Source organism: Hylobates moloch, unplaced genomic scaffold, assembly GCF_009828535.3.
Source record: "Hylobates moloch isolate HMO894 unplaced genomic scaffold, HMol_V3 SCAFFOLD_6, whole genome shotgun sequence".
Lineage (NCBI taxonomy): Eukaryota > Metazoa > Chordata > Mammalia > Primates > Hylobatidae > Hylobates > Hylobates moloch.
Window position 1 is genome coordinate 2,751,868 of NW_026652281.1, and position 22,275 is coordinate 2,774,142.

The 22,275-nt window shown below is 48.9% G+C and overlaps 1 protein-coding gene and 1 non-coding gene across 2 annotated transcripts in view; one reads left to right on the forward strand and one right to left on the reverse strand.

The window, feature by feature from the left end:
- The first annotated feature begins 5,904 nt into the window (after positions 1-5,904).
- Positions 5,905-22,275, forward strand: part of CUNH16orf95 (chromosome unknown C16orf95 homolog) — a 64,503-nt gene continuing 48,132 nt past the window's right edge. The window contains 7 exon segments of the mRNA XM_058440398.1: positions 5,905-6,157; positions 6,159-6,179; positions 7,438-7,489; positions 8,167-8,292; positions 18,729-18,915; positions 21,509-21,686; positions 21,820-21,936. Coding sequence (XP_058296381.1) covers positions 6,075-6,157; positions 6,159-6,179; positions 7,438-7,489; positions 8,167-8,292; positions 18,729-18,875 — 429 coding nt within the window. The 5' untranslated portion in view covers positions 5,905-6,074 and the 3' untranslated portion in view covers positions 18,876-18,915; positions 21,509-21,686; positions 21,820-21,936.
- LOC116472107 (small nucleolar RNA U13) lies at positions 8,436-8,539 on the reverse strand. The gene has a single exon (XR_004249012.1). It is a non-coding gene; the product is annotated as a small nucleolar RNA U13 (small nucleolar RNA).

Consider the following 22,275-nt stretch of genomic DNA (forward strand, 5'->3'; position numbering starts at 1 on the left):
CAGTAGGAAATGAGGGCGAGGGTGCATCAGTGTGCGGGTGTGTGATGTGGAAGCATGCATGCATGTGCACACATTTGTGTGGGTGCATGTGTGTGCTGTTATTAGCTACGCACAGATATCACAGTGCTCTGTGGGTCATAGCAAGGACTGTGGCTGTCTCTGGGCCCCACAGGAGCCTGAAGTCTCCATGTTGAGAATGGTCTTCAGGCGAGGAAGGTGGAGGTGGGAGATGCTCACTGAGGAGACTGCTGCATACATTCTGGTCTGAACCCAAGTGGAGTCGTGAGAGTCCTGGGAAGTGATGAACTCTGGGTGGAGTTGGGGACTCCAATAATTTCAGAGACAGTGCTAGGATGCAGGTCCTCGGTGCCATGTGGTGGGGGTAGGAGGATGAGATGGCTACAGAGGTATATGGAAATTAAGCAAATTCAGAATGTGGCTGTTCTGCGTGGCTATGCCCCTTTTCATGCTGCTCTGGTAACAGCAGGGAGGAGGAGGAGGATGAGCCTGTATCTGCCTCAGCAGATGGCACAAAGATGAAGTAAGGGAAGACCCAGATGGCCCTTGGAAGACGTGTAAACTGTCACGATTGGAGAGACTGGGAGAATAAGGGGAGATGATGAAGCCAGCGACCCCCAGAGGAATGGATAAGGGTTTACACCAGCAGAGGTGCCCAGAACGTCGTAATGGGCATCTTTCACACGACACAGGTCATTAAGGGGCGGTGAACACAAAATGCAAACAGACACAAGTCAAAGGCACCTGGGTGACCTTGACCTCATCACTCTGGGATCCAGCCTGGGAAGGAACTGTTCAACTTCAAAGAGACCCCAAAAGTGTCTCCAGTCAAAGGCCTGAGATTTTTATTATTTTCATTTCTAGTTTTTTTTTTTTTTTTTTTTGAGACAGGAGTCTCGCTCTATTGCCAAGGCTGGAGTGCAATGGCGTGATCTCGGCTCACTGCATCATCTGTCTCCTGGGTTCAAGTGATTCTCGTGCCTCAGACACCAAGTAGCTGGGATTACAGGTGCGTGCAACCATGCTGACTAATTTTTTAATTTTTAGTAGAGACAGGGTTTCACCCCGTTGGCCAGGCTGGTCTCAAATGCCTGACTTCAAGTGATCCACCTGCCTCGGCCTCCCAAAGTGCTGGGATTACAGGTGTGAACCACCATGGCCAGCCAAGACCTAAGATTTTAAAAAATTACAGTTCTTATTTAGGTTTCATTTTACTTTTCTGAGATGGAGTCATGCTCTGTCGCCCAGGCTGGAGTGCCGTGGTGCGATCTTGGCTCACTGCAACCTGCGCCTCCCTGATTAAAGCGATTCTTCTGCCTCGGCCTCCTGAGTAGCTGGGATTACAGGCGTGCACCACCACACCCGGCCTAGGTTTCATTTTAAAAACCACATTTTTACTTTATCCCCAAGACTTGAGTTTGTAGAACCCCTTTTCTTGAGTTTGTAAAACTTGAGTTTGTAGAACCCCTGCCATGGGTCGAATTAGGCAAGGTTATCCTGGAATAACAAGCCAACCTGAAAGAAAATGACAGACTGTCAGCTCTTTTCTGGTTTGGTGGTGCTGTGTGCGTTGTGGAAATGTCTGCAAAGCTACAGAGGGAAAAATGTGCAAATGTGTGGAAGTGGCGTCCTCCCCAGTCAGGCCTCTGGGGGAAGCGCTGTGCAAGGTCTGGTGGACCTCTCCCAGGCCCTGCTTTGCACACTGACACTGTGTGGCTCTGCACGGGGGCTGGGGCAGCACTGAGGACGGCGCCGTTCCTGGAGGATGTGTCTGTCTTCCCTGCTCCTCGTCCACCCACAGGGCCTTAGGGGCTTAAAAATCACCTTTTTTTTTCCCTAAAGGATGTGAATGTTATGCTTTTCTATTTTTTTTTTTTTTTTTGAGACTGAGTCTTGCTGTAACGCCCAGGCTAGAGTACAGTGGTGTGGTCTTAGCTCACTGCAACCTCTGCCTCATGGGTTCAAGCGATTCTCCTGCCTCACCCTCCTGAGTAGCTGGGATTACAGGCACCTGCCACCATGCCCAGCTAATTTTTGTATTTTTAGCAGAGACAGGGTTTCACCATGTTGGCCAGGCTGGTCTCGAACTCCTGACCTTAAGTGATCTGCCTGCCTTGGCCTCCTCAAGTGCTGGGATTACAGGCGTGAGCCACCGCGCCTGGCCAAGGATGTGATGCTGTCTTGGCGACCAGCTCTACGGTAGGCAGAGAGGTGTCCCCACTCTGTCCCCAACCCCTGGCCTCTTCAAATCCTGACACAGGGTCAATGACAGCTCTTCCCTGTGGGATCAAGCCTTCATTTTCAGTGGATGACAAATCCTTTTCCCTCTCCAAGGGAGCTTCACATCTCTAAGAAATCTCAAGTCGGAAAGTAAGCGTCTGGAAGGGAATGTGCCACCTGCCACCCTCTTGGTGTTCTGGAAACCTCAGCACAGCCGCTCCTGCCCTCCTTCCTGCTAATTTCCCTGCATCCACACAGGGTGTTTTCTTCTAAAGATCTTGCTAGTGCTTGCTGAGCCTCATACTGCTGCAGCCAGCCAGTGACTCATGCAGCAGTGACTGGCACACATCTCCCTCTGCCAACCAGGTCTCGGAGGGTCATTGCTCTCAGCTCTAGGTGAAGCAGCCCTGGCTCTGGTCGCTGGTGTGTGGCACAGATGCAGCAGCATCATCGTCGGAGGTTGCCTTTGTCTGGGTTCCCCTAAGAACAGACGGTGAGATGAGGATGTGCAAGTGGTTAATCGGACAGATGATCCGGAAACACACGTGGTGGGTGGGGAGTTGGGATGGGAAGACAGGAGGCGGAACAACAGGCATGACCAAGAAGGTCAGGACATAGGTGGCTGGAGCCGTCCTGCGGGGGATGCCAGGAGCCAGTGCAGAACACGTCCTGAAGTTGTCCTGACTGCAGAGTGGAGTGGCTGGAGCCTTCACCCCACCCTGTCACTGCTGATGGCTGTCCCCACACATGGGTCAAGCAACTCTCGTAGTTGGAAGGAGCCATTAGCAGGTGAAAGTGAGGCTGTTTGCCTCAGTGGCCCACTGCTTCTCTGCCCTGTCTAGCCAGGTTGATAGTTCCCTCTGGTCTGGTGGTGGCTTCTGCTGCTCAGGTGTCAGGCCTCTCTGCAGGGCCACCGCTAGCCCAGAGTGCTCCTGTGTAAATTCACATATGGTGCTGCTTTGGAGCAGGCTAAGGCCCAGGCTGGGGTGCATGACTTGCTTAGCTGAGCATGGGGTAAATGCAAGCCTCACTTGGGTTCTTGGCAAGGGACCCTTGATTAGTGAAGAAACCCCACAGCTGTGCCCAGGAACCCTGCTTCTGTCTGGGTATAGGCTGCCTGGGGAGGTGTGACCTGGGAGGAACCTGCAACCCTCTCCCTGGGATCAAGGTTCTGTGGGTTTGGCTTGGGTCCCCATTACCTTGGATTCACAGAGATCTCATTCTGCTCCTCTTTCCCTCTACTTGGGGGCTTTGGAAACAAAAGCCTAGAACAGGCAGTGGTAGTGGCCAAACTTCCAGCCTGAAGCACACTCACGTCACAAACTGACGTGTGCTGGACTCTGTGTCTGGCTTTTTTTTTTTTTTTTTCTTGGGACAAGGTCTGGCCCTGTCACCCAGGCTGGACGGAATCATGGCTTATTACATCCTCAACCCCCTGGGCTTAAGTGATCCTCCCACCTCAAACTCCCAAGTAGCTGGGACCACAGGCATGTGCCACCATGCCTCATTTTTAATTTTTTTGCAGACATGAGTTCTCACTATGTTGCCAAGGCTGGTCTCAAACTCCTGGGCTCAAGTGATCTTCCCACCTTGGCCTCCCAAAGTGCTGGGATTATGGATGTGAGCTACCATGCCAGTCCCTGGTTTTTGAGCACTTTTCATGCTCTTTCATATTTGATCTTCTGAAACTTCCTTGGGATTTGTTCTATGGTTGTCATTATTTTAGACATAAAACTGAAGCTCACAAAAGTTAGGCAACTTGTCTGATACCTGTCTCTGATAAGAGGCAGAGCAAGGACTGGGATCTAGGCCTTGTTACTCAGAACACAGGGGCAGGGTGGCTGGAGTTTCCTTCACATCCCCAGCCTGTGTCATGATGGATTTGCTTTCCTGGTTTTGAACATCACACACGTGGAATTGTCTGTACATTCTGGGGTCTGACTTCATTGTACGCTTCATCCACATTGTTGTGGGTTGTGGTTGTGTGCCCTCTTCCATTGTTGTACAGAATTTCTTCTCTGTGAACATGCCATGCTTTCTTTTTAAAATCTTTTTTCCTGTGGATGGACATCTGGATCATTTCCAGTTTGGGGCTATCAGGAAGAAAGCTGCTGTGGGTAGTTTTGTTCATGTCTTCTGGTACACATAAGCTCTCATTTCTCTTGGGTGAGGTAAGGAAGTAGTTGGTCGTTGGATATTCATGTTTAGGTTTTGTAAATACTATCAGTTTGCCAATGTGGTTTTATCAATTTCATGAGCCACGTATGAGGGTTCCAGCTGCGACATCCAGGACAAACTAGGTATTGTCAGTCCTTTTAATTTTAGCCATTCTTGGGTGGCTGAGGGCAGTGAAGAGCTATTCTTGACATGGAATGACAAGACCTAGTGTGCCAGAGGTGAAGGCCTGAGCGTCCAGGGGAACATGAGCCTGTCTTCTATGCCTTGCTGTGCTATGGCAATGCTTCAGTGTGCTCAGGAGGAAAACAGACAGCAGAGAAGTGCTCCAAAGTGGGCAGAAATGGGACAGGCATAATGTGCTAGGCTAATGGTGACTCTTGGAATTTTGTCATTAGCTACAAAGAGGGCAGTGACATGATTTACACACAAACACACATGGGGCGGGGTATCTGAAATATTAGGCAGCTAGTACGGCAGAGGCACCGCCTCATCAGCATGGATGCTGGCCAGGAGAGGATGTGTGTATGTGCTGGCTGGAAACTCAGTCCTGCTCATAGGTCATGATCTTAATGATTAAATAACAAGGCAAGAAATCCGAGAGGGCAGTGCCTAGGAGCACCCTGTTTGCTCTGTGGCCAGAATGCAGCACACTGAAGTATTGCCCATCAGGGTTAGAGGTGCTCGTGATGATTTGGGCAAATACAAATATTAATCCAGAGTATTTGAGTCTGCATGAAAATACTGAAAAGTGAGGGAAGACCCAACCGTTTCCAAGAAATACAAATCGGAACTGGTGATAACTTAAAGAACATAATCAGAGAGGCAGAGAGCACTGGGTTTTACTAAAATATGAAGACATATGTCCTGTCTACACGTCAGCAACTGCCCAAAGTACACGCGTTCAAGCGAAAAGAGCGGGTGGGGTGGGGAGGCTAAGGGCCAGCCAGAGCTTCGGCACTTGCACGCTCAGGCCTCCGGGTGACGACTGTTTCCAATTCCGCGGCCTTTCAAGCTCAGGTTGTTTAAAAAAAAAAACAAAACCTATTTCTCTAAAAGTCACGATTCGAACCGCACCTGAGGACGCAGCGATCCAGCGCCAACTCATTATCTGAGATAAAGGAGTAATTTTAACAGAAGCGCCTATGCAAGACGGAGGGCCCCGCGCGGGCTGCTCCCACCTCTTTCTCTCCTTGCCGGGTACCGAGACCCTGGCTGGGGCGGCCGGTGGCCCCTCCGTCCCATCCGTTGGAAATGATGAGTAGTTCCAGTGGCCGGGGTCTGCATGACCTACCCCAGCGGGCTCGGCTGGAGCCCCGCAGTCCCACACAGCCGCGCTCTGACCCGCTGACCCTGCGTCTGCTTGACGGACCAATCAGCCGCCAGCTAAGTTCACATGCCTAGAAGGCCAATTTTTATTGGCTGGGCATGGGCCAATCAGCGGGACGAACGGGCGCGCGGGCGCTGTTGGGCTCCTCTGAGGGGTTGAGGTTGGGGCTGGGGCTGGCTCGGGTTAGGTTCTGGCTGGGGCAGGAGGGAAAGGCAGGGTCCAAGGCGTCAGGGCCTGCGGACGACGTGTGTGTGAAAGGGCGCGTCAGCCATAAGAAGCCATACGAGTGCGAGCAGGTCCCCACTGTCCCCGCGGCGTTGTCACTATCATCATGAGGCCACTGGAGCAGCCTCAGGCGCTGCTGACGGGGATCCGGGCGCGGGGTGCGTCGGGCTCTGCAGGTTGGCACTCACACTCCGCGCAGGATGGCAGGCAAGTGCGTCCTGAATCCTGCCCGCGGCTACCCCACACCGCGCCTGTGAGTTCCCGGCCCGGCATTGCTCCATGACCTATGCATAGGCGGAACTCTTGACCACCACCCACAGGAACCTCACTTACATTGGCGTAAGAACAAAAACGCGACTGATGCTTCCACATAACTGAAAATGTCAGAAGTAGGCCTTCAGGCATGGATGTATCCAGCTGCACATTGACCATGGTCCTGGAAGGTTTCTCTCCGTCTCTCAGCTTCCTTCCTTTTTACTGGCTTCCCTTGTGGAGGCAAGATGATCGGCAGGACCTCCTGAGGTTTACATGTTATCAGATTATCAACCTCAACAAAAAGGAGATTCTTCTTTTCCCAGCCTTCCAGGCTGGGCAGTGGTGAGTTTGGCCCACCTGAACTACAAGGACTGAGATGGGTGTGGCCCCCCTCCCCACCAGGAATATGGCAGTGCTGTCATTACCAGAAGGGGCCTTGGATGCTATGGAGGGCAATGTCCCATCCTCTGTTTTCAAGCATTATCTGGGAGAGTTGATCCTTGAATCTATTACTCTCAAAAATAGTAATAATAATAATGGTTATTATGACCATGAAACCCAAAAACACTTCTATCGCTCTTACGGTTTCCACACTACAAAGCGCTTTGCCCCCCACCGTCAGGGAAGCAGGGCTTTGCACCCACTGGAGACGCTTCATCCGGCCAACATTCAAGCAGTTTGTTGGGGGGTGGAACAGGGAAGAGTAACAGAGCCAGTGTAACCCCAAATGCTTTGTCATCCCAGAGACAAAGCACCCGGGTTTTTATGGTGGAAGGAGGTTCATTAATGGACAGTTTGACGATGTTTTTTCTTCAGTATTTCAGTAAGTTGAGGGTGTCTGAGAAACCATCATAGGTGATGTGATTGGCAGCTCCATGTCTTGGAAAGTTCTCACCAGGTTGGAATGCTGCTGTCTTTTCTGATAGTTCAAGCACAAGTTTAGCTGGAGTCAGCTTGAAACTGGTTGGCTTGGGAATGCAGGATTCCATGACAGCCAGTCCCCAGGAGCCCCTAGACATTAACGCATGAGTGAGCACACGCCTGCTTCTGATGTCACCCTCTCACTCTTCTTGGGCTCAGAGGATCCCCCGCGTCCCCGCCACCCGTGGGCTTTATCGTTGAGAGTCAGTTCTGAGAAGACAGGCCCAGGCCTGTGCCCTAGCATCCCTACCCCCTAGTTTACACAAACCCTAAGCTTTTCTGTTCTTTTCTAGGAATAGCACATTTCAAACCTACAAGAAAGAGGTGTGCCTCCCAGGTAATTCAGTAGGGAAAGCAAGTCCTCAGCCACTTGGCCCTGACCCCAACATACCCCTGTGGGGTGAGGAGAGCAGAGGATGTGGGTCCAGAAGCTGCATCCCATGAGAGAATGCTCCAAACACAAAAGTCTGGTTGTAGGAGCTATCCCTGGGCCTCCGGAACACCTCCCAGGCCCTCACAACGCCTGAGTTCAGGAGGCCACCTAATAATATACCTGCCTTGGGCATCAGCTTCTCCGTCTGCCCCTGGAGGTGATGGCAGCCCCTCTTCTTCCTGCCTGAGGGTGTTACGAAGGTCACTTGGGATGGATGTGGAAGCTCTTGCAGACCAGAGTGTGACAGATGGCCATAAAGGCAGCACTCATGTGCCCATAAGCTCTAGAGCTGCTTGTACATGCCCATTTTCAGAGGGGACCACGAGACTTGCTCATTGTAGCACAGCAGGAAGCGGCCGAGAATCCCAGCGCACCTGATTTGCAAGCTCCGGTGGATCCCCCTCCAAATGACCTTGGAGGCCTCAGGGTGAGCCACGGTAGCGTGCTTCTTTCCAAGCTGCAGTAGGAGCTGGGGACCCTGCCCCCGGACACCATCTTCCTGAGCGCGCATCTCCTGTGCCCGAGAACCTCCTGTCTCCCTGCAAATGCAGCATCAAGCTCAGTTCTGTCATTTCTGGATCTTACTCAGATGCACCCTGGCCCCTGGGCCATCTGCTGTGAGTGCCAGACCAGATTCGGGGGCCGCCTGCCTGTGTCCAGGGTGGAAGCAGCACTGCCTTACTGCGTCCCTCTGTCCCTGAGACCCCGAAAGCAGGTAGGTGACTTGAACCAGGAGGTCTTCACCTAGGTTCCAGGGTGAATGTCAGTTGACCAGTCACCCCTCAGAATTAGAAGTATTATATGAATGGATATTTTAACATTTCAGGGAGACAGTTTGAGATTATTTATTTATTTTTATGTCAGGTGGGTAATGTGCTGACATTGTAGCAAGGTCTGAGGGAGGCACACCTCACACATGTGCATGAGTACCCAGTTATCATGCTTATGAACTATAAAAGGATCTGTGATTTTTAAACAGCTTTTTCTAAAAACTAGACTTTTAGAGGTTTGATTGGCATGTGATAAACTGCACGTGTGTAAAATGTACAATGTGGTAAGTCTTGCCATAGGTATTCCCCCCTGAACCCACCACCACCTTCAAGATAATGAGCATATACACAACACTTAATCATGTCTGTGGGCTCCTTGTAACTTTACCCAACATTCCATACCCTGACATCCCCGGGCAACCACTGACCTGCTTTCTGTCACTGTAGATTACATTGCATTTCTGATAATTTTATATAAATGGGGTCATAGACTGTGTACACTTTTGTCTGGCTTCTTTCACTTGGCATAATTATTTTGAGATTCTTCTATGTGATCCTGGGCCTCAATAGTCATTCTTTTTATTATTGAGTAATGCTGCATTATATGAATAGACCACAGTTTATTCATTCACCCAGAAGGACATATGGGTTGTTTCTACTTCTTATGTGTTACACACAAAGCTGCTATGAACATTTGTGTACAAGGCTCTGTATGCACATATGCCTTCATTCTTCTTGGGTAAATACCAAGAAGTGGAATTCCTCAATCATATGGTAGGTGTATATTTAACTTTAAAAAAGAAACCTGTTGACTGTTTCCCACCATTTTGCATTTCTACCAGCAGTGTCTAAAGTTCCAATTCCTCCACATCGTCACCAACACTTGGTTTAGCGGATGTTTGTAATTTGAGCCATCTTAATGGGCATCTGGCTCATCGTAGTTTTCATTCATATACCCGTGATAATTGGTGATGTCAAGGATCTCTTCATGTGCTTTTGCCATCTGCATGTCTTACTTGATGAAACATCTGTTTGTTTTGCCCCTTTAAAAGAACTGACTTTTTAAATTACTGAGTTTTGATAGTTCTTTATATATTCTAGATACAAATTCTAAATACAAGTTCTTGATCCGAGATTCAATTTGTAAATATCTTTCCATGTCTTTGGCCTGCCTTTCTTTTTCTGAGACGGGGCCTCACTCTGTTGCCCAGCCTGGAGTGCACAATCATGACTCACTACAAACTTGAACTCCCTAGCTCAAGCAATCCTCCCCCCTCACCCCTTCAAGTAGCTGGGACCATGGGCATGCGCCACCATACGAGGCTAATTTTGTTTATTTTTCATGGAGATGAGGTCTCACTGTGTTGCCCTGGCTGGTCTCGATGTCTTGGGCTCAAGTGATCCTCCTGTGTCGGCCTCCCACTGTGCTGGGATTAGGGTGCGAGCCACCACGCCTGACCTGGCTTGTCTTTTTATTCTATTATCAGTATCTTTCAGAGAGAGAAGTTTTACCTTTTGATGAAGTTCAGTTTATCAATTCCATCTTTTCTAGATCTTGCCTAGGTGGGCCTGTCCCCAGCACAGCAGTGGATCACGCTTCAGGTGTCGTAGCTAAGAGATCTTTACTGAACCAGAGGTCAAAAAAGGTTTTTTCCTATGTTTTCTTTTAGAAATTTTATAATTTTATGTTTATGTCTGTGATCCATTTTGAGTTAATTTTTGTATATGCTGTGAGGAATGGATTGAAATTTTTTTTTTTTTTTGTCATGGAGTCTTGCTCTTTCACCCAGGCTGGAGTGCAGGGGCACGATCTCGGTCATTCTTTTCATTATTGAGTAATGCTGCATTATATGAATAGACCACAATTTATTCATTCACCCAGAAGGACATTTGGGTTGTTTCTACCTCCCAGGTTCAAGCAGTTCTCCCGCCTCGGCCTCCCAAGTAGCTGGGACTACAGGCACACACCACCATGCCTGTCTAATTTTTTGTATTTTTAGTAGAGGCAGGGTTTCACCATGTTGGCCAGGCTGGTTGAACTCCTGATCTCAGGTGATCCGCCCACCTCAGCCTCCCAAAATGCTGGGATTACAGGCATGAGCCACTGTACGCAGCCTTGAATTGGGTTTGTTTGCAAATGACAGTCTAACTGTTCTAGCACCATCTGTTGTAAGGGCTGTATTTCCTCTACTGACTCACCTTTATACCTTTGTCAAAGATCAGTTGTTGCTGTAGTTTAGATGTTTGTCACCTCAAACCTCATGATAAAATTTGATCTCCAGTGTTGGAGCTGGGGATCCCCAGTGTTGGAGTTATTTGGGTCATGGGGGGCAGGTCCCTCCTGAATGGATTGGTGCTGTCCTTGTGGTAGTGACTCAGTTCTCTATTAGTTCCCAAGAGAGCCAGTTGTTAAAAAGAGCCTGGCATCTCCTCCCCTCTTTCTTGCTTCCTCTCTTGTATGTGATCTCAACATATGTGGGCTCCCCTTCACCTTCCACCATGAGAGGAAGCAGATACCCAATCTTGAACTTTCAAGCCATAAGAATCGTGAACCAAATAAACCTCTTTTCTTTTTTTTTTTTTGAGACGGAGTCTCACTCTGTCGTCCATGCTGGAGTGCAGTGGTATGATCGATCTCAGCTCACGGCAATCTCTGCCTCCCAGGTTCAAGTGATTCCCCTGCTTTCTGCCTCAGACACCTGAGTAGCTGGGATTACAGGCACTCTCCACCATGCCCGGCTAACTTTTATATTTCTAGTAGAGACAGGGTTTCACCATGTTGGCCAGGCTAGTCTCAAACATCTGGCCTCAAGTGATCCACCCACCTTGGCCTCCCAAAGTGCTGGGATTAAAGGCATGAGCCGCCACCACACCTGGCCAAGCCTCTTTTCTTAATGAATTACACTGCCTCAGCTTTTCCTTTATAGCCATACAAGTGGACTGACCGTTGTTCATATATGTATGAATTTATTTCTGAACCCTCTTCTCTTCTGATCTAATTGTCTATCTTTATGCTAATACTATACTGTCTTGATTATTGTATCTTGACTTTATAATGTCTGGAAATCAAGTAGTGTTCATTTTCAAACTTTGTTTTTCTTTTTCAGAGTTGGCTGTTCTCATTTTTTTTTTTTTTAAATTTCCATGTGAATTTTAGAATCAGTTTGTCAATTTCTACAAAAGTACCCTACTGGGATTTTGATTGGGACCGTGTGGGCTTTGTAGATCAGTTTGCAGAGAATTGTCTTTTGAAAAATATTGAGTCTTTTGACCCATAAACATGATACATTTATATGTTTATTTAGGTTTTCTTTAATATTTCCCATAAATATTTTGTAGCTGTTATTATATAGGCTTTATACATCTTTTGTCAGATTTACCCATAAGTATTTCATAATTTTGATGACATTGTTTTTGAATTTCAATTTATGACTTTTCATTGCTGGTATTTAGAAGTACAACTGATTTTTTGTCTATTGTTGTTGTATTCTACAATATTGCTAAACCTATTTATTGTAGTAGCTCTTTTTGTGGATTCCATCAGATATTCTACATACATGATTATGTCATCTGCAAATAGAGATGGCTTTCTTTCTCCCTTTTCAATTTGGAGACTTTTATTTTTCTTGCTTGATACACTGGCTAGACATTTCACTACAGTGTTGAATAGAGCAGTGAGAGGAGACATTCTTGTCCTGCTTATGAGGGATGGCATTCATTTTTCTTTTTCTTTTCTTTTCTTTCGTTCTTTCTTTTTTTTTTTTTTTTGAGATGGAGTCTCACTTTGCTGCTCAGGCTGGAGGGCAGTGGCATGATTTCGGCTCACTGCAACCTCCGTCTCCCAGGTTCAAGCGGTTCTCCTGCCTCAGTCTCCCAGGTAGCTGGGATTACAGATGCCCACCACCACTCCCAGCTAATTTTTGTATTTTTAGTAGAGATGGGGTTTCACCATGTTGGCCATTCTGGTCTCAAACCCCTGACCTCAAGTGATCCACCTGCTTTGGCCTCCCAAAATGCCGGGATTACTGGTGTAAGTCACTGCTCCTGGCCTTCCTCCCGTGTCTAATAGCCTCTACCATATCTGCAGAGCTGTAACTCCTCCTCCTGCTGTAACCTCCTCCTCATCCTGTTGCCCGAACCATGTGCCTAGTTGAACCCGCAGGTGAGAGGTGGGACCACCCTGTCTTTCTGCTGGAGAAGCTGCAGGGTCACAGTGCCAAGGGTGGGCTTTAGGGAGGGTGGAGTAAGTCAGGCAAGAGTGTAATTTGCTGTAATTCGCATACATGCGATTGCATGTACATTCTTTTTTGAAAAATGCAAATGGTAGTGTGCTGAACTTACGGTGCTGCATTTTCCTCAGTTTACATCCTGTCTCAGAGTTTATTCCATGTCAGTCCAGACAGCTCTGTTCCAGTCTTCCCAAGGCTGCCTATACCCTGTTGCCTGATGTCCGTCATTTATTGTCTCTTACTGAAAGGCATTTGGGCTGTCCAGTCACTCCTGACAATGGTGCAACAAATATTTTTGTGCATAGGACACTTTGCAGATGTGAAAGTATCCTCACAGGACACATCCCTGCCACATCAAAGGCTGTCTATTTTAGAACCTGATAAACTTTGTTAAGATGACAGCAGAGCCCTCTTCATAGCTGAGAGCACTGAGGCACAGGGATGCTAAGTGTCATGCCCAAGGGCCCCAGCTGGAGACCACCAGCCCAGGACAGAGCCAGGTCTGCCAATACCAACCTGTGTGCTCTGCCAGGGCACAGGTACAGATGGTGGGTAGGAAGGCCAGGTGAGCCACGGAGGTCCCGTGTCTCCCAACAGTGGGCATGTTGTAGAGGGTAGACCACAGTCCCTTATCTGGAGTGGTTGGGTGTGCTTGTGGGTGGGAACAGCTCTCCAGGGCCTGCCCTGATACTAAGAGCGAGCCAGGGAGTCTTCCGGGGGATGGCTCCATCAGGGAGTCGTTGGGGACAGGCATGGCTCCATCCCCTTCTGAATCTTCTCCTCCCATCCTTTCTGTTAGAGTCAAAAGATGGTTCAGTTTTATATCCCCGAAACCTCCAAGATGTGCCCCTGCCTATACCACCGCTTTGGGGGCCGCCTCCCGATGCCTAGGGACCAGGCAGTGATGCCCTACTGGGTGCCCCAGGTCCTGAGGTCTCAGCAGCAGGTAAGGAGGAGGTGCACACTGCAGTGAGAACTGAAGACTGAGGTGGGGGCTGGGGGAAGGGGAGATGGGAGGAAGAAGGGGAAGAGGGGTACCTGGGCTCTGCTTCCACAAAGGCCTCTGCTGGTGTCCAGAGAAGATACCCTGGCAGCTGTGGCCATGGGCTTGGGAGCACAGATGGCAAGTGTGGCTCAGGGAGGGCCGGCTCAGGTCTCCCAGTTGGCACCGGAAGGGCAGGGCCGCGCTGCTCTCTGCAGAGGGGTGATTGTTCTGGCACCCACTGCTGCTGCTACTGCTTTCCTCTGTCTCTTCCTCCCCCTCTGCACTCTCCCCGACCTCTCTCACCTCCCTGCCTCCTCCTTCCCACACCACCTCCCTTACCTGGCCCGGCCTGTCCTCTTACTCTCTCCCCTGGTCCTGGCTGCATGGAGGGAGGTGGGAAGGAGGGTGCCTGGGATGGACCACCACTAGATGACTTGTCCTCTCTGCTCTTGCTGGCCCCCTCCACAGCGCTAGTTCCGGGCAGCGGCAGCAGGCCTCTTCCTAGCCCCCTGGGCCTCTCGCTCCCCTGCTTTCCCTGTGTCCTGGGTGGTGGACAAGGACTTCCTTCCTTCCCCCTGACTTTCAGTTGCTGGTTTTCCATCATTGGGTGGCAAGCTGTCCTCAGAGAAAAGAGCCCACAGTCCTCATAAGGAAGAGCCCTTGGCTTTTATCTTGAGCTGGCCAGCGCCCCTCCTAGAGGTTTGGAGTCCCAGTCACCAGGCCCTCCCCCTTGGAGGGTCACCAGGCTGACTGCTTGCCTCCATTCTTGTCTTTTAGATAGTCAGGAGGCAGCAGAGTTTGAAAGGCATCCAAGGTAACTCCAGTGTTTGTGTGTCTCATGTCATCCCCCTCCCCAGAAAGGCGGGATTCGTGAGCATCATGGTGGTGGGGGCAGACCTCTCATCCCCAGACACCTGCCCACAGTGTAACAGTGACATGCATGTGGCTTCCCTTCCCCTACTCAACAGTCATCCCTGGTCACCCACTACCTTCCCCCAGTGAGCCCAGAGAAACCTCTGCTCTACAGGCAGACCCTACCCATCTGCCAGCATCGGCTCTCTGGATGAAACCAACTCCTAGCCTGGGCTTGGATGAGACCTAAAGTGGTTTTATTAAGCTCTAATCTTCTATAATTTATGACATAGTATGTGTGTGTATATATATTTATGACAGTACATATTCCTATGTATATCCTATTATATACTCATACATTCATATATTCACGGCACGTTGTGTATTCAAAACATAATAATTTTGTATCTATTCATTACATAGTATGCTCATACATTCATATATTTGTGACCTAGTGTATATGCATTCATATGTTCATGATAGACATAGTATATACTCACATTCATGTATTCACAATACAATATGTATTCATATGAGGGGCTTTGAAAAAGTTAATGGAAAATGCATATAATGTGCTGGGTGCAGTGGCTCACGCCTGTAATCTCAGCACTTTGGGTGGCTGAGGAGACTGGAATGCCTGAGCTTAGGAGTTTGAAACCAGCCTGGGCAACATAGTGAAACCTTGTCTCTACTAAAATACAAAAAATTAGCTGGTTGTGGCGGCACATGTCTGTAGTCCCAGCTAGTTAGGAGGCTGAGGCGTGAGAATTGCTTGAACCTGGGAGGCAGAGGTTGCAGTGAGCTGAGATCACACCATTGCACTCCAGTCTGAGCAACAGAGTGAGACTCTGTCTCCAAAAAAAAAAAAAAAAAAACAACAAAAAAAGAAGAAAAAGAAAATGCATATAGTAAAAAAAGCAATGAAACAATGTATGGATTTCAATTTTTTTTTGTACTAAACTGGTACTAACTTATTATAACATATCTGAACAGGGTCTAATTTGAGGTGCTAAGAAGGAAAAGACATCAGTTTAAAAAGAGTCCCTATCAGAGCAGCATGAATTCTGCTAAAATTGAACCCAGAACAAACATCACATTTATGGTGAAGTTTGGGTGGAACAATGGTAAACTCATTGATGCTTTATGACAAGTTTATGGTGACAATGCACCACAGAACAGCAGTTTCCAGATGGGTGACTCATTTAAGAAGGGACGAGGCGATGTTGAAGGTGCAGTCTGCAGCGCCAGCCCATCCACATCAGTTTGTGAGAAAAAACATTCATCTTGTTCATGCCCTAACTGAAGAGGACTGATGATTACCAGCAGAAACACTAGCCAACGCCATAGACATCTCAACTGGCTCAGCTTACACAATTCTGACTGCAAAATCAAAGTTGAGCAAACCTTCCACTCAGAGGGCACCAAACCCATTGTGTCCAGATCAGCTGCAGACGAGAACAGAGCTTTCAGTGGAAATTCTAAAGAAGTGGGATCAAGATCCTAAAACATTTCTTTGAAGAATTGTAACAGGAGTGAAACATAGCTTCGCCAGTACCATCCTGAAGACAAAGCACAACCAAAGCAATGGCTATCGAGAGCCGAACGTGGTCCCATCATGGTAAGAGTGGATGGGACAAGAGCAGAGGTCATGGCAACAGTTTTTTGGGATGCTCAAGGCATTTTGCTTGTTGACTTTCTGGAGGACCAAAGAATCATAACATCTGCTTATTTGTTTATTTATTTATTGAGATGTAGTCTCACCCTGTCACTGAGGTTTGCAGTGGCGCAATCTCGGCTCACCAGAACTTCCGCCTCCTGGGTTCAAGTGATTCTCCTTCCTCAGCCTCCTGAGTAGCTGGGATTACAGGTGTGTGCCACCACGGCTGGCTAATTTTTGTGTTTTTAGTAGAGATGGGGTCTCACCATGTTGGTCAGGCTGGTCTGGAACTCCTGACCTCGTGATCCTCCCACCTTGGCCTCCCAAAGTGCTGGGATTACAGGCGTGAACCACTGTGCCCGGCCAGCATCTGCTTATTATGGGAGTGTTTTGAGGAAGTTAGCCAAAGCTGTAGCAGAAAAACACTCTGGAAAGCTCCACCAGAGTCCCTCTCTACCACAGCAAGGCTCCCGCTCATTCCTCTTGTCAAACAAGGGCAACTTTGTGAGAGTTTTGATGGGAAATTATTAGGCATCCACCTTACAGCCAAATTACAGTCCTGATTTGGCTCTTTCTGTCTTCTTTGTTTTCTAATCTTAAAAAATCTTTAAAGGGCACCCATTTTCTTCAGTTAATAATGTAAAAAAAGAGTGCATTGATGTGGTTAAATTCCCAGGACCCTCAGCTCTTTCAAGATGGACTAATTGGCTGGTGTCATCACTGACAAAAGTGTCTTGACCTTGTAAAGCTTATGTTGAGAAACAAAGTTGATATTTTTTATTTTTTATTTTTATTTTTATTTTGTTTTAGGATGGCGTCTCACTCTGTCACCCAGGCTGGAGTGCAATGACGTGATCTCGGCTCACTGCAATGTCCACCTCCTGGGTTCAAGAGATTCTCCTGCCTCAGCCTCCCAAGTAGCTGGGACTATAGGAGTGTACCACCATACCCAGCTGATTTTTGTATTTTTATTAGAGATGGGTTTCACCATGTTGGCCAGGCTGGTCTTGAACTCCTGACCTCAGGTGATCCACCTGCCATAGCCTCCCAAAGTGCTGGGATGACAGCTGTGGGCCACCGTGCATGGCCTATTTTAATCTTTTTATTCCATTTTCTACAAACTTTTTGCAGTCCCTTTATGTATTCATAGTTAAGTATATTTATATATTTGCGTGTCTGTGACCTGGTATGTAGATTGATCTGTCTGTGACCTGGCACATATCTGTATTCCTGCTTTCATGACATAGTGTATGGGGAGATCAGGACCTCTACCCCCACGATTGCTTCCTTTATCTCTAAAAGGAGTGGGCTGGACTTGATCTTGAAGGTGTTTTCTGGTTCGGAGGGCTGCTGTGTCTGTTTTCTGGGCTGGCATCATGTCCTTCTCTTGGTGCACCAACCCTTTGTAGTGAGTTTGCCTTGATGGAATCTATGAATGAGTAAATCTGTGAATGGAGTTGGGGTCCCTGGAAAAGGTGAGTAATTTGAGTGGAATCCCCAGAGGCAGGGGTCAGGGAATGCTTGGGAAACAAATAATCACCAACCAACTGCTCACCTCTTATGGCTCTTCGAACCGTATAATCACACATTTTGGGTTTATTTTTATTAAATATTTTTGGCTTTGAAAACTTTGCATCTTTTAAGAAAAACTAAAAGCTTAGTTGACATTCATCATCTGGTATCTGATACTTAAAATAAAAACAGCATTAATTTTTACTCCAATCAATGTTTTGTAGTTTAGGTGACTTATATAAGTAATGTTTCAAGCCTCAAACCCATTCACGCCAGAAGATTTCCCAGCACAGAATTAAGAGAGCGGGTCTCATTGCTGCCAGGAGAATTATGATCGTTCTCCCCTTTGGCCACAAGTACAGAGTGATTTAAAAACGTGAGACATTTTCTTTGGCCGCAAATCTGACTGATTTCCATTTTAACGAGAAAGTTCACATTTCTGATCTTACATTTTTTCTTGTAAAGACAGACTTAGGTGCTTTTCTCCTCTATGTTTTTGTGGCATAATTTTTCATAAGGAAAGTATATTTATGATATTTACATTAATGTAATTAGTGTATATTTTACATGAGTAGCATATTAACAGTGTAATAAAAAATAAAAACCAACTCTAGTATCCAGAGGATCACATGCTGACCGGACCCCGTGTGGAAAGTGCTGAAGAGCATCGAGGAAATGGAAACATCGGAATTCCATCTGTGCTTGTGGCTTTCCTTAAACTTTTATTATGGAAAATTTCAAATACACCCCAAAGTGGAGATTGGCTTAAATCAGCCCCATGTGCCCATCACTCAGCTCCAGTCATTATCCAGCGTGGTTCCTCTGATCTTCACCACCCACTCCCGCTCCAAAAAAGAGAGTTTGGAAGCAAGTCCCAGCTAGACAGTGTACATGTTCCATGTGCGGTTCTGAAAGAGAAAGCCTCTTGAAAAACAGCTCCAAGGCTGTTGTTACCCAGGAAATCATAAACCCGCAAGACAGCCTTTATCTCGTGAGCTCCGGGTCAGTGTCCCCACCCCAGGGCTGTGGCTGGGTCCTGGAAGTCCCCATTTCCCGGAGGCTCTGGGGCTGGTGTTGCAGCCTCCTTGTGGCTCACAGAGTCCCGGGGAACACGCCCTGTCCTCAACCCACCTTTTCTTTGCCTAGCACCCCCGCTGGATGCATGCTCCTGGCACAACTGCTGGCGGATCTGCGGTGATGAGTGCCTGCTGCCCAAGTGCCAGCAGCTCCAGGCCCCCTACCAGGACCAGCTACCGGCTCCCTCAGTGCGTCTGCTGCCCCTTGGCCTCCTGACCCTCCTCCAGGCCATCCTGAGGGTCATCATGGCCATTCGGTGAGCATGTGGGGGATGGGGGACAGCGGGTGGCCCTGGCATGGTGACGTCCACCTGAGGGAGGCTTGGTGGCCATCAGGGATGTGGGAGTGGGGGGTGGGGGTTAACTTGACAGGCGGCCAAGGCCTGGCACTGTGAGTGTGTCCTGTGGTGCTCTGCACAGCGCAGGCTCTGCCCCGCCTCACCTAGAGATGCCAGGGCAGCCTGGGGGCGGCGGGGGCCTCGTGGGGGCGGCAGGGGCCTTGTGGGGCACTTCCACTCCTTCCCTGTTCCCAAGTTCTAAAATGGCCCTGCTCCCAGGACACAGGTCCCACTTTCCACAAATTTCCATTGTTATGTTGGGGTTGACGGTGCATCTTAACAGCCACTCACCCTCCAGCCGCTGAGCTCTGAGCACCCCCTCAGGTATGGGGACCTCTTACCTGTCCCCAGCTTGAGGCCTAGCTGCCAGATTCCATACTAGAAAGCCCGTTCCCCTGGTTTCTAGTCCCTACCCTCTCCCAGGCTTCAAGTTTTGCCCCTGGCACCCTTGCTGCCCACAGCCGTGGCTTTCTGCTGGGGTACCTCCCCCAGGAAGCCTCCAAGGCCACTCCCTGGGCCACAGCTGGGCTTTGGGGAACAGCTGCTTCCTCTTCCCCCTTTACTCTCGGCCTAGGTAGTGGCTCCTCCGCAAAGCCTCTCTTCCCTCCTCCTCCTCATCATTGCCCAGTGCAGCTCCTTCCTGCCTGGGGGCCTGCATCACTGCATGGATGAGGAGACCTGTGAACAAACGCACACACACAGTTGAATTTACATGCATTTTCTTGTTTGCTCATTGTCTCCTCCACGCAATTGCAAGAGGAAGATTCTAGAAAATGTGCAGTGTCTGCAGATAGCTGCCAGGTGTCCTGCCCCATTTTCTAGTTGTTCACAGCAGGAGCTTAGCTCGGTCTTTGTCACTCTGCCACGGCTGGGAGCAGGAGACTCTCCCGTTTTTCAGGTTATCCGTTCTCCTAGAGTTGGATGTTGCCTCCCACTCCCTGGGCAGTCACAATCAAGGCTGTGATGTGCATCGGGGTATGGGTCTCTTGTGGGCCTGGGCGCCAGCCTCTCCAGGCCATGCATTGGGAAGGGGGCTGGGAGCGGGTGCGGTGAGCTCTGTGTGGTCTCTGAGCATGAGCACTCCCTGGGCAACAGCGAGAGCTTTCCTTCTTTGTCGTTTTTCTTGTGGATTTATCTTTCTTTTTATGTTTGGCAACTTGATGATCACATTTAGTTTGACTCCTTTGTACCGACACTGGGAGGAGCAAAGAAGAACACTTGGCCTTAAAGGATGGGCAAGGCCGGGTGTGGTGGCCCACACCTGCATCCCAGCCTTAGAGGATGGGCAAGGTGTGGTGGCCTACACCTGGATCCAAGCACTTTGGGAGGCCAAGGTGGGAGGGTCACTTGAGCCCAGGAGTTCAAGACCAGCTTGGGCAACATAGCAAGACCCATCTCCACACAAAATAAAACAATTAGCTGAGTGTAGTGCTGTGGTCCCAGCTACTTGGGAGAATGAGGTGGGAAGATTACTTGAGCCCAGGAGAGTGCAGTTGCAGTGAGCTGATTGTGCCAGTGCACTCCAGCGTGGGCAACAGAGCAAGATCCTATCTCTAAAAGAAATTTAAGAAACAATTTTAAAGGATCAATGTTAAGTAGATGGTCAGGGGGCCCAAAAGGGAATTGCTAAGCCCTGGCCTCAGGCTCAAATTACCTGGTAAGATGGAAGGAACGGAAGGAAGGAGGGGGGAAGAAAAAGAAAGATGCCTGGGCTTCGTCTAGAGATTTGGAGTAACTGTTCTGGGGAGGGCCTGGGCATGCTTTTGTTTTGAAGTTCCCCAGAAGTGCAGTCCAGGTGGAGACCCGCCTGCATGTTGGTGCAGCTTCCTGTTTTCCAGTCCCTGAATCCTGGCACTTGGAGGGCCCCATCTCTTCCCGTCCTTATCAACAGCTTGTCTAGAAAGACCTGGGAAGTCACTCACTCTGTGGTGTTGGTGATTCGTACGCTTCCATAGCAGGTGTCTGCTTCTGAGCCAAGCTCCCAGCGCAGCAGAGCAGGCACCAACCAGTATCCCAGGGGAGGGCACAGCTTGTCCAGATGCGATGTTTTGTTGCCCTATGAGGTGCCCCAAGCCACACACCTAGCTTATCTCAGGAGAAGCCTCGGCTGCCGTCTGCCGGCCTGGAGAGATGTGCTACAGCAGCCGGGGGGTGGGGGCAGAGGGTGGGCTTAGAATCTCTTGGCAGGGAGCCCCCAAGAGCAGGGTGAGACCTGCCTTCATTTCACCTGTTCCCTTCACAGTTCTGCAAAGCCAGCATTATCATCCCTTTTCAGAAGGAGTGGACACTCAGGTGGAATGCCTCGCCCCAGTCCTGCGGCTGGAAAGCAACGTGGCCGGGACTGCACCCCACTCCTCGTCCCCGCACCCCTTCCCTGCCTGGGATTCCTCCAGCCCTGTGCACTGGGGAGCACCTCTGCCTTCCGCTCCTGGAGGTTCCCCAAGGGCACGCTGAGGGCAGCTGGTCTCACCCTGGGGCCGGGTCCTAGTAACTGTCTCTCTTTGCTTTCCAGCCAGTTTTTTGGGGTTTGAAGTTGGAATCTTCAGCTACTGTCAGGAACAACCACAAAAATGTGTCACGATCAAGATCTTTAACAAGAGTCCTCCAATCAGGAGGCATCTATGACAGTCGCTGTCTTCTTATAGAACAGGACCCACACCCAAGATTCAACCCAAATTACTTCTCATCAGGTGAGTCTTGGTTGTAGCGAAGTTCATGTGAATGTGGGTGAGATTCTCTTATGAATGTGGTCAATAAATGTTATTTGTGAAACTCTAAACTGGCTATCTTTTAAATGATAACCTCTGATTTCCCTTCATTAAGGGGGGCCTTGTCCCCATCTCCATGTCCCTGGGGGAGGGCACCTATTTCCGAATGTCTCTTCTGGGACAGCAGACCCACTGGATGAGGGCCAGAATATGGTTTCAGCACCTGTGTCAGGTGGGTCTCACTTTAAGTAGCATAACATTGTATATGTGAATTGAATTTTAAAATCTGAGATCTCTTTTACATGTCATAAAATTCACTCTTTTAGAGTATACGATTCAGTGGTTTTTCATATATTCACAGAGTTGTGCAATCATCACTGCTCATTCTAGAACATTCACTGCAAAAAGTCCCATAGCATTAAGCGGTCACTCCTTCCCGTCTCCCCCAACCCCTGATGACTTCTGATCTACTTTCTGTCTCTGGATTTGCCTGTTCTGGGACATTTCATCTCAATGCTGTCATCCGATAAGTGGTCTTTTATGACTGGCTTCTTTCACTCAGCATTAGGCT